The sequence below is a fragment of the Cetorhinus maximus genome, chromosome 23 (assembly GCF_964194155.1).
Source record: "Cetorhinus maximus chromosome 23, sCetMax3.hap1.1, whole genome shotgun sequence".
Lineage (NCBI taxonomy): Eukaryota > Metazoa > Chordata > Chondrichthyes > Lamniformes > Cetorhinidae > Cetorhinus > Cetorhinus maximus.
The window spans coordinates 1,647,667-1,660,095 of record NC_135901.1 but is presented as its reverse complement, the minus strand read 5'-3'; the positions used below and the strand labels follow the sequence as shown (position 1 = coordinate 1,660,095).

The window sequence follows — 12,429 nt, the reverse complement described above, 5'->3', positions numbered from 1 at the left end:
TGTGCAGAGATAACTGAAAAAGAATTCTATTCTGTTGAGTTTTTGCCAAGACGCAGGAAAACACTTACCTGCAGCTGCTCATTAATGGTGGCCATCTCTCCCACAAATCCCCGCGCCCCAGAAACCGCTCTATCCAACTCGCTCCTTTCTCCTGGCGCTGAGAGTGCGCATGCTCCCCAGGGCCAGCCGCGGGGCATTCTGGGCGGCTCCTTTGTTGTGAGTCGAACTCGGTGGAAACGGGAGAAGAAACCGGGAAGCGGCGGGGAGGATGGGGGAGGCGCTGCAGCATCGCTTTAATGGGCAGCCCCGACCCTCAGCCCCCAGTCCGGGGAGATCACCGCACGGCCGCCGGGCCCGGCCGTTCTCATTCGGCTTCTGAGAGCCGCACTCGCTGCTCCTGAGGCTGCGCTCGCCCCCCGCTCAGTTTCTTCATTGAATCCTGTTTCTCTCCTTGTTTCTCCCAACTCAGATTCACCGCCTCATTTTCTTTTCTTCCTCTGAGCCCCTGAACTCCATCTGACAGGGTCATGTTGGAGAGCGGGCATTGACTGTCCTGGGAAACAACAGCAAGAGGAGCTCAGAGGCCGGAGGAACAAAGGAGCAGCGAGTTCAGTCACCAATCGGGGGGGATTGAGGACTGGACCCTGAGTCAGTCAGTCAGGGGAGTCAGAGTGAACCCCTGGGGAATCATTCATCTCTGAAAAATTAAATGAGTATCTCTTTTATCAACAAAACAATTTAACATTTATCAGTTTAATTTTTAAAATTCTTTGTTATCTCAATCCTAGGACATCGCTGCAGGAATTCCTCAGGACAGTATCCTGGGCCCAACCATCTTCAGCTGCTTTATCAATAACCTTTTTTCCATCATAAGTCAGACTTGGGAATATATTGCCATTCCTTCATTGTCGCTGGGTCGAAATCCTGGAACTCCCTTCCTAACAGCGCCGACACCACATGGACTACAGCAGTTCAAGGAGGTGAACAGGAAGATTTGCTGACAGGAAACTCAAACCAAAAATCACGTCAAAATCTGACAGATTCACTCAATACATCAGGTGCTGGATATCATTGAACCTTAAATGTAGAAGGAGAAATGTTTTAACCAATTGCACAGCTTGAAAAAACATCTAATCATTCACAGCGGGGATAAACTGTGTACGAGGTTTGGTCTGACCATCCAACATGGACAGCCACGAGGACACTGGCACCATGGAGAAACCATGGAAATGCGGGGACTGTGGGAAGGGATTTGGTTCCCCATCAAAGCTGGAAATTCATCAACGCAGTCACACTGGGGAGAGGCCGTTCACCTGCTCCGTGTGTGGGAAGGGATTCACTAGTTCATCCAACCTTCTGAGACACCAGCATATTCACACTGAGCAGAGTTCAGTCATCTGCTCCGTGTGTGGGAAGGCAATCGGCCATTCATCAAACTTTCAGAGGCACCAGCAAACTCACAGTGGAGACAGGCCGTTCACCTGCTCTGTGTGCGGGAAGGGATTCACTCAGTCATCCTACCTGCTGACACACCAACACATTCACACGAGGGAGAGACTGTTCATCTGCTCCTTGTGTGGAGAGGGATTTAACCGATTATCCAGGCTTCTGAATCACCAGAGAATTCACACTGGGGAGAGCCCATACACCTGCTTTATCTGTGGGAAGGGATTTAATCGGCCTTCCAAACTACTGACACACCAGCGAATTCACACTGGGGAGAGGCCATTCACCTGCTCCATGTGCGGGAAGGGATACACCAATTCATCTGACCTGTTGACACATCAGCGAGTTCACACTGGTGAGAGGCCATTCACATGTTCTGTGCGTGGAAAAGGATTCATTCAGTCATCCCACCTTCTGACACATCAACTTGTTCATACTGATCAGAGACCTTTTAAATGTTCTGAGTGTGAGAAGACCTTTAAAAGTGAAAAGGATCTGCTGACACACCAACGAGTTCGCACTGGGGAGAGGGCATTCACCTGCTCTGTGTGTGGGAAGGGATTCACTCAGTCATCCACCCTGCTGACACATCAGCGAGTTCACAAGTGACTATGGGGATTGAAATCTGGTTACTGTTGCTGTTAATCCTGTTCAGGATTGAATTCTTTCATTCTGACAGCTGGAGTTTGTTTCTGCTGAAATATAATTGTGCAAAGATGCGTGGCAGCTCAGAAGACTGGACAGAATTTTAAAAAAGAAAAGGATGACTGAAAGATTAATAAAGAGGGAAAAATTCGAATATGAGAGAAAGCTAGTTAGAAATATAAAGTCAGATAGTAAGAGTAAATATTGATATTTTAAAATGAGAAGTGTTAACAAAGTGAAGGTTGCTCCTATAGAAAGTGAATCTGGGGAGTTATTAATGGAAAATAAGGAGATGGCAGATTAATTGAAGAGGTATTTTGCATCGTCTTCACTATAGAGGGTACAAGTAACTTGCCAGAAATGGCTGTAAATCAGGAATTGGAAGGGAGGGAGGAACTCAAGAAAATTACAATCACCAGGGAAGTATTGAGCAAATTGTTGGAGCTGCGGGCTGACAAGTCCCCCTGTCCTGATAGATCCTTGGGTCTTAAAAGAAGTGGCTAGTGAGATGGTTGATGCATTGGTTTTAATTTTCCAAAATTCATTAGATTTGGAGAAGGTTCCGTCAGATAGGAAAAGAGAAAATGTAACTCCTTTATTCAAAAAGGGAGGGAGACAGAGAGTAGAAAACTATAGGCCAGTTAGCTTAACTTCTGTCATAGGGAAAATGTTAGAAGCATTATAACAGGGCACTTAGATAAATTCAAGGTAATCAGGCAGAGTCAACAAGGTTTTGTGAGAGGGAAATCATGTTTAACCAATTTATTTGGGCTCTTTGAAGAAGTAATAGGTGCCGTGGATAAAGGAGAACTGGTGGATGTACTGTACCTAAATTTCCAGAAGGCATTTGATAAGGTGCCTCATTAAAGGGTATTGCGGAAAATGAAATCTCATGGTGTAGGGGCTAACATATTGACATGAATAGAAGATTAGCTAGCTAACAGGAAGAAGAGAGTAGGCATAAATGGGTCTTTTTCTGATTAGCAGGATGTGATGAGTGGTGTGCCACAAGGATCAGTGCTGGGACCTCAACTCTTTACAATTTAATATAAATGATCTGGATGAAGGAACCGATGGTACGGTTGTTAAATTTGCTGATGACACACAGGTAGGAAAATAAATTGTGAAGAGGACATAAGGAGGCTACAAAAGGATCCAAACAGGTTAGGTGAGTGAGCAAAGATCTGGCAAATGGAATATAATGTGGGAAAATGTGACAATGTCCATTTTGGCAGGAAGAATAAAAAAAGGAGCATATTATTCAAATGGTGAGAGATTGCAGAGCTCTGAGATTCAGAAGGATCTGGGTGCCCTGGTGCATGAATCGCAAAATATTAGCATGCAGGTGCAACAAGCAAAACTGAAAGAATGTTATCGTTCATTGTGAGGGGAATTGAATAGAAGAGTAGGGAGGTTATGCTTCAGTTATACAGGGCACTGGTGAGCCCACATCTGGAGTACTGTGTGTAGTATTGGTCACCTTATTTACGGAAGGATGTAAATGCATTGGAAGCAGTTCAGCGAAGGTTTAGTAGATCAATACAAGGAATAGGCAGGTTGTCTTATGAGGAAAGGTTGGACAGACTAGGCTTGTATCTGTTGGAGTTTAGACGGGTAAGAGGCAACTTGATTGAAACACATAAGCTTATGAGGGGCCTTGTCAAGGTGGATGTGGAAAGGATGTTTTCTCTTCTGAGAGAATCTTGAACTAGGGGCCACTGCTTAAGGGGTCGCCCATTTAAGAAAGAGATGAGGAATTTTTTTTTCTCCATAGGGTTGTGAGACTTTGGAATTCTCTTCCTCAAAAGGCAGTTGAGGCAGAGTCTTTGAATATCTTTAAGGCAGAGATAGATAGATTCTTGATAAGCAAGGGGTGAAAGGTTATCGGGGTAGGCAGGAATGTGTAGTTGAGATTACAATCAGATCAGCCATGATCTTATTGAATGGCGGAACAAGCCTGAGGGGCCGAGTGGCCTACTCCTGCTCCTAATTTGTATGTTCGTATATAAGTTAATAAACCATATCAATGGGCTGCTGTTTAATATTCTGGATAAATGTCACATAGCATGTCAAACTTTGTTTTTCACACATTGTTGTACAATTTTGTCTTTCCCACCTGAGTGTTTAACATCACCTGGCTGGAGCTCAGAAAGGACAATCTGAGGGAGGATCATACGGCCGGAACAGAACTTCAGCCTGGACACAGTCCTTCAGGGTCACACTGAGAGGGACAAATGACACTTTGGTCTTTCTCATCTCTCTTCACTGACAGCAAAACCCACATGTGGGTGAGTCCTGAGGTGTGTAAGAAATGTGTCACAGCCACTTCTATGCAGTACGTACAGCCTAAAGCTGACCAAGTTCAGACTGTGTGGAGTCCAAGGCCACATAGAAAAGTGGATGGAAAAATATAAACTCCCTGTAAATCTAACCCTCTGATTTCTGTTTGGAACCATCGTGGTTCAAAGCTCCTAGGCACAGAGCAGAAGGTTCCTTTACAACTGTGGTTGTTCAACCTGAGTCAGGCAGTCTGGGAATGTGCTTTTAAATCAGAGATTGATGTAAAACTGTGCTCTGTTCCTGACTGAAACTGAAATGGCAGGAATAAGTCTCCAGTTTAAAAATGACTGTGGTGATTATTCTGTGAAGTTTTTAAGGTTTATTAGTGACAGTCCTGAGTCCACTACTTTAAACCAATGTCAACAACAACTTGTGTTGACATAGCACCTTTAAAAAGTGAGACATAGTTAAAAATAAATAGTGTAAAGTCTGCATTGAAATAACACATGGAGGAATTCACATGATCCTTTTAACTACTGGGACAATTATACAACAGACATCTGATCTCCAGATAAAGAAGGACCTGCACCGTGTTTTCAAGAATTCCCTGTTATATTGATGTGTGTGTGTTAGATCCTAGGATTTTGTTGCAGTCTTCCTCAGTATTAACTGTACTTCCCAATTTGGTAATCAATTAATTCATGTTAGGGGGAAATAAAGGAATACAGTAATGGTCAAGGGACTTGACTTAAAATATCCCAGCATGCAAAACCACAATTGCGAAGTAGTTAACATTTAAAGTTCAGGCTGGGACAGAGAGAATGCTGAACCTTGCACATTCTCAGGGCTTGCGAGCATCAGCAAGGCCATATTGGACGAAGAAGAATGTAAATATGATAGATTGGGAGTTTTGGGAGCTAGACTGGAGTCAGAGGATGGCAATAACAGATTAAGTGTGCTCTTCAACAGATAGGGGAAGGACAGATGGTTCCAGCTTAGATAGGAAGGCAGGTCTCTGCCTGGGTGAAGGTGGGGTCAGATAATGCATGTACTTTTGTACCAGAGACTTGTCTGTTTAACGTAAACCTATATGTTGACGAGATCGAAATCTGGAAATTGTTCTTGTACGTGACCAATAATGTATAAATATGATGAACACTTGTAGTTTAGCAGAGTACTTTCTCAAGCTACATTGAGATGGTGCCCTCCTTGCAATTGCTCGAATAAACAATCGTAACCTGTACCTGAGTCTCCTGTGGTCCGTTCATCAAAGACACCACAACAATTCATAAATAAATCAGTTCATCACTTCCTCGTGTCATTGTACACTCTGCTACTGAATTAAAGATTTAATGAATTGTGCAACAAAGTTTTGTTAACTGGGAATTCTTATCTGTGATTTACTGAAATTCTGCTCCCAAATTTTAAAATTGGGTTTCTGATTTCTGAGTCCAAATTGTTTATGTAAATTGTGAATAACAGTGGCCCCAGCATTGCTTCCTGTGGAGCATCAATTCCCATCTTTTACCAGTCTGAGTCACTTTGCTTAACCTCTTCTCTCTGTTTTCTGTTTTGTAACCAGCTTGTTATCCATAACAGTGTGTACAACCTACAGGGTAACCAAGATCAGGCTGTATGGTGTGAAGGGCCAGGCAGCAGAATGGATGGAAAGATGGCTACAAAACAGTATTCAGAGGGTTAGATTTACAGGGAGTTTGGAGCCATCTTTTCATCCATTCTGCTCTGTGGCCTGACCTTCACCCAGACCATCAATATAAGGGGGTTTATCCGTAATACCGATAGGAAAGTAGGGGCTGCAATTATGCAAAGATGTCCTGTATTGTCTAAAATCTCCCACCAGGGCTGATCACCAGGGTGGCCATAGACCGCTCAATATCTACTAATGGCTTAACTTTTTGTTGTTGCTTCTGTTCAAGATCTTGTCCATTATAGATTAAGGTTCAGAGAAAGTGCTGGAATTAGATAGTCAAAACTGCTTTGAGTCCCTGGAGCGTAATGTTTACTTGAATTTCTATAACATTTTTGTCGTTACAGACACTGATACTTTATCCCCAGTCCTAGTCGGTAGTCGGGTTGGCGGTGTGAGGCAAAACCTGGTCCACCTGATCGATAGGAAGTGTATCCATGTGGGTTTGTGTGTGTGTGTGTCAAACCAAGTGGAAGGTCTGATGTCCTTTGTAACAACATGAAGAGTCTTTTTTTCCCAGATCCCTTCCTTTCCTCTCACTATTATCCTCAGTTAGTTTAGAAAATCCTTCTGTACATCATCTTCCAACATGCTACTGTCTCCACTAAATACTTCCATCAGTCTTACTAGCAATGGGATCACTGATATCACAGGAATCAGTTCTGAAATACTGTCACTCTGATTTTAAGTCTTCCTGGAGTAAGACATTGATCCAGATCTTCCCACCTAACACCAATCCATATTCCCATCTGAGTTCCAGATTTTAATGTGATTGTCCCATATGTTTAGCATCCATTCATCTGTGAGAGATGATGGGAATGCAGCCTCAGAACTTTGGTGAGATCAGATGAGATGATATGCTGCACTCCATCTGATGGCTGAACAAGCCGATACTGTAAAGGCAAAAGTGCCTCGTATGAAGGTATTCCTTACTCCTATTGTGGGATGATCTCTGCTGACACCTTGATTGTCTGTGTTGGAGTTTCTGAAACCACATGTCGCTGTGGTGGTGAACTCCTGCCCACAGCTGGTGTTTCCAATTGCATCAATCATCAGTTAGCTTCCCACTTGTCATGATTAATGTCGAGGGCTTTCATGTCTCATCTTTGAAGCTTTGATGTGATTGTGCAATATAGAAAACATATCTAACTCCTTTAAACCTGTTTCAGCACATTCCCTTCACACATATTACAACAGATTGTCTTTGAGATCAGTTTTTCATTTACATTCTGTGTTGTTCTGAATGATGACAGTATTAATCTTCTCCCTAACCTGTCCTAAACCCTCCTGCCTGTTCATTTATTGAAACCAAGGTCTCCCCTTGTTGTGGTGACATTCCCTGTCTGCCCAGTTATTCCTTTAAGTTTGTGCCTCGTTTCACCATGTTCCCAAATTTCAGTAATAAATGTTGAAATGTTTGCTCCACGCCCACAGGGTTTCATCTGTTTAAAGCCAAAAACAGAAATGTCCAGCTTTCTCCTGGAGTTTGAAACAAATCAGTTTTCAAAATGATGCAGAGTTTCAGCCAATGAGGGAGACCCGCGCTCGACCCCGCCCTTCATTCACTCCGATTGGTTGGAGGGCCAACCGCACCCCTTTGATCCTGCAGTCCCGCCCCCATCCACCACTGGTCCGGAGCTGCCGTCAATCACCTGGACATTGTGACGTTTGCATGTGCAGTGTGGCTGCTGGAGCTGGACATCAGAGCGCAGGTGCAGTCCCGCCTCGAGTTTGGAGCATGCGCAGTGTGAGTGAGGGCGAAAGAAAGCTGCTTGTTTGTCAGGTCCGCAGCCGGTAAGATAAAGGGCCGAATTGAGGGAGAGATGCAGCCGGCCGGTGGACGGGCAGGTTTCGTAAACACCTTGAGCCGTTCTGAAGTCAGAATAACAAGCTACCGGTTCCTCGCTGGTATCTGTGGGCGGCAGTTCCCCCGATCCGCGTCCCGAGGTGAGAGACCCGGGTTAACGGCCGCCATCTTGTGCAGCAGGGCACATGCGCGATCATCCCTGTCCCTGTCAGCAGGAGGAGATGATATTGTGTATTTCTAAAACAAAATAAAAACAGAATTACCTGGAAAAACTCAGCAAGTCTGGCAGCATCGGCGGAGAAGAAATCAGTCAACGTTTCGAGCCCTCATGGCCCTTCAGCAGAACTGAAGCATAGTTTCAACAAGGGAGAAATATAAATTGGTTTAAGGTGGGTGGGGGGGAAGAGACACATTGAGGGTGTGGTGTGAGCAGATAATCAAAAGATGTCAGAGACAAAAGGGTCAAAGAGGTGTTGAAGGTGGTGGTCTTTGTCTGAGAAAAGTGCTAATTAAGAATGCAAGACAGGATATTCAAAGTACAGCTCTAGTGGGGGTGGGGTGGAAAGACTAAAGGTTTTAGTTTTAGATTTAAAAATAATGGAAATAGGTGGGGAAAGAAGAATCTATATAAATTATTGAAAAAAAAGGCGGGTGGGGGGGGAAAAGAAACGGGGTGGGGATGGGGGGAGGGGGTTTTAAGATCTAAAGTTGTTGAATTCAATATTCAGCCCAGAAGGCTGTAAAGTGCCTAGTCGGAAGATGAGGTGCTGTTCCTCCAGTTTGCGTTGGGCTTCACTGGAACAATGCAGCAAGCCAAGGACAGACATGTGGGCAAGAGAACAGGGTGGAGTGTTAAAATGGCAAGCGACAGGGAGGTTTGGGTCTTTCTTGCGGACAGACCGCAGGTGTTCCGCAAAACGGTCGCCCAGTTTGCGTTTGGTCTCTCCAATGTAGAGGAGACCGCATTGGGAGCAACGAATGCAGTAGACTAAGTTAGGGGAAATGCAAGTGAAATGCTGCTTCACTTGAAGCAGTGTATTTTGTATTTCTATCCTGGACTGACAGGGATGGATTTTGGAAACTCCTTTTACAGGGCATTAGAAGGGGAAGATTTACACACAGCAAACTCAAATCAAGAGAAATGTTTGTCCCTTCTCAGTTTCTATCCTGGATTTATAGTGACGGTTATTGTAAACTTACAGGGCACTGGAAGTGGAGGATTGACAGACGGGAAACTCAATCCAAACATCACATCAACATCTGACAGAGTCACTCAATTAATCAGGACCTGAATATCATCAAAGTTTGAATGTGGAAGTGAAACAGTTTGTCTGTAGGCAAAGGTTTCAGGTAAGTATGAGAATAATGAACTGGGGGAAAGCCAATTTCCGTGGGGTAAGAATGGATCTCACCCAGTTAAGTTAGAATCAAAGGTTGGCAGGTGAAACTGGAACTGAAAAATTGGCAGCCTTTGAAAAAGAGGTAGTTTAGACACAGTCAAGGTTTATTCCCACGAGGCAAAAGATAGGGGCAAGAAGTCCAGAGCTCTCACGATGACAAAAACGACAGAGATTAAGATGAAGAAGAAAAAATGTGCTTCTTGCAGATGTCAGGTGTAAAATAGAACCAAGCTGAATAAAAAAAGTTCAAAGCAGAATTGGAAAAGCAATTAAGAGAAGCAAAGAGAGAGTATGAAAAGAGATTGGCAGGTAACTTAAAAATTAAAATGTCTTCTGTAGGCATACAACTAGGTAAAGGGTGATAAAGGTATGGGTGTGGCTGATTAGGGACCACAAAGGGGATTTACACATAGAGGCAAGGGGCATAGCTGAAGTATTAAACTAACAATTTGCACCTGCCTTTACCAAAGAAAAAGACATTGCACAGGTCCTGATGAAAAAGGAGATAGTTGAGACCCTTGAAGGGTTTAAAATTGATGAGATATTGGATAAGCTGTCTGTACTGAAAGATAGACAAGGTACCAGGATGGTTTCCATCCACAGATACTGAGGGACCGGAATCTCAGGAGGCTTCACACCGCTGGCTGCTCGTGAGGAAGTGATCTCCGATCAGATTAATGCGCTTCTGCTGTAAGTATTTAATAAAGTGTCCGAACCTCTCATTGTGCTTCCTGTCCAATATCCCCCTTGCCATGGATCTTCCAATTTACCAACTGGGGGAAAAAAATGGCTGTTCACTGATTGGTCTCGATGGCGGCTGGTTTATCCAGAATGCCCTGTGGGTCAGAAAGTCCCCTATCAATGAGAACAGGAACCCAGAGCGCCACCGTGGGGACCGGGCTGTGCTCTGAGGCAGGGGCACAGCTGGGCGATGTTACTGAGGTGGAAATGGGTGGTTTTAGTGATTTGTAGTCAGTAGCTCAGCTTGGGCTGAAATTTGACAACAAGATTGTGAATAGTCTGGTTCAGCCTCAGAGAGCTGCAAGAGGGATGGAGTCGGTGGTTAGGGAGTGGAGACAATGGCTTTCATCTTCCCAACATTTAAATGGAGGAACTTTCTGCTCATCCAGTACTGGATGTCAGACAAGTTAGGACGGTGTGTGAGTTGGAGGTGATGGTGTTCATTGACACGTGTTACTTTCATACTTATAGGTGGTGGATGTGGAGGGTTTGGGATATTCTGCCAAAGTTCTGGTTGAGCTGAAGATGTATTAAACACATCTTCACCCTCTGCACCTCCCACCTCTCACTTTCATCCCATGGAGGCCAGAGTCTTGTGGAGACCCAGACCAGGTGGCAGGTTCCATTCCCTGAAGGACATCAGTGAACCAGTTGGGTTTTTATGACAAGCCGGCAGTTTTCATGGTCACTTTTCCCTGGTGCCGGCCCCACAAATTACCAGATTCATTCAGCTCAATTTCACAACCTGCATTTGTGTTTTTGTGGATTCTCTCTCACACCTTTTTTTCTGTTTTAAATCAATTTCACAGGGTATTAGAAGGGGAGGATTTGCAGTCGGGAAACAGAAACAAAACATCACAGCAGAATCTGACATTCGCCCTGAATATCATTTGATTTTGAACATGGAAGGAGAAAGTACCGTTCACAGTGGAGAGAAATCGTACATGTGTCCTGTGTGTGGACGAGGCTTCAACCGATCATCTGGCCTGTCAAGACACAAGTGCAGCCACATCGGGGAGAAACCATGGAAATGTGGGGACTGTGGGAAGGGATTCAGATTCCCGTCAGAGCTGGAAGAGCATCGGCGCAGTCACACTGGGGAGAGGCCGTTCACTTGCTCAACGTGTGGGAAGGGATTTACTCTTTCAAGCTACCTGCTGAGCCACCAGCGAGTTCACAGTGAAGAGAGACCTTTTAAATGCCCAGACTGTGGGAAGTGCTTTAAAAGTTCCTGTGAGCTGATGTCCCATCAACGTGTTCACACTGACGAGAGACCATTTAAATGCTCTCACTGCGGTACTGGGTTCAGGCGATCATCTCAACTCACTGTACACCAGCGAATTCACACTGGGGAGAGGCCGTTCACCTGTCCCGAGTGTGGGAAGGGATTCACTCAGTCATCCCACCTGCTGACACACCAGCAAGTTCACACGGGGGAGAGACCTTTCATCTGCTCTGAGTGTGGGAAGGGATTCACTGCCTCATCCTACCTGCTGAGACACCAGCGAGTTCACACTGGGGAGAAGCCATTCACCTGCCCCCAGTGTGGGAAGGGATTCACTCAGTTATCTAGCTTGCTGAGACACCAGCGAGTTCACACTGGGGAGAAGCCATTCACCTGCCCCCAGTGTGGGAAGGGATTCACTCAGTTATCTAGCCTGCTGACACACCAGCAAATTCACACTGGGGAGAGGCCGTTCATCTGCCCTCAGTGTGGGAAGAGATTCACTACCTCATCCAACCTGCTGGCACACCAACGAATTCACACTGGGGAGAGGCCGTTCACTTGCCCCCAGTGTGGGAAGGCATTTATTCATCCATCCCACCTGCTGACACACCAACGAATTCACACTGGGGAGAGGCCATTCACCTGCCCCCAGTGTGGGAAGGGATTCACTACCTCATCCAACCTGCTGACACACCAGCGAGTTCACAAGTAACTAAAGTGGTGGGATTTTGCTGTTAATCACATCCAGGACTGAACCATGTTCATTGGGATCTGTTTCTGCTGATGTTAATAAACTACAGACCACTTAGGGGGGGGCAAATATTCTGGATAAATATCAAATAAATTAGTTTTGTGTTAAAAGGCACGATGTGTTGAACCTTTTTAATATCTCTAACACAAGTTCATTCCTTTTGAAATGCTCTCCCTCCATCCTCACCCCCAACAACTGGTGTGAGGGTCTCATGGAGCTTCTTTGTCACTAAGATTGAGACAATCGGATGAGCTGCCTCTGCTGCTTCCCTCCTTTCCACTCGCCCTCCCTAAAGTTCCCCAATACCTGAGCCCTGAACTCACATCTTTCTGTAGTTTCCCTTCCATCTCCCCTCATGCCCTCTCAGAGCTCATCTTGTCCATGAAATTCATCTCTTGCTCTATTGACCCTACACCCACTAAA

General features: G+C 45.0%; 1 protein-coding gene across 3 annotated transcripts in view; it reads left to right on the top strand.

Moving 5' to 3' along the window:
• The window catches only part of LOC144698102 (uncharacterized), an 862,314-nt gene extending 850,195 nt beyond the window's left edge, over nt 1–12,119 (top strand). For 2 of the 3 annotated variants that reach the window (XM_078570029.1, XM_078570028.1), the window contains exon 3: nt 10,837–12,113. In XM_078570029.1, coding sequence (XP_078426155.1) covers nt 10,930–11,967 — 1,038 coding nt within the window. In that variant the 5' untranslated portion in view covers nt 10,837–10,929 and the 3' untranslated portion in view covers nt 11,968–12,113. Of the gene's footprint in view, nt 1–7,823; nt 8,027–9,088; nt 9,237–9,889; nt 9,977–10,836 lie in introns of those variants that run through there. The other variant, XM_078570030.1, reaches the window with a different exon arrangement.
• Nucleotides 12,120–12,429: the final 310 nt, after the last annotated feature.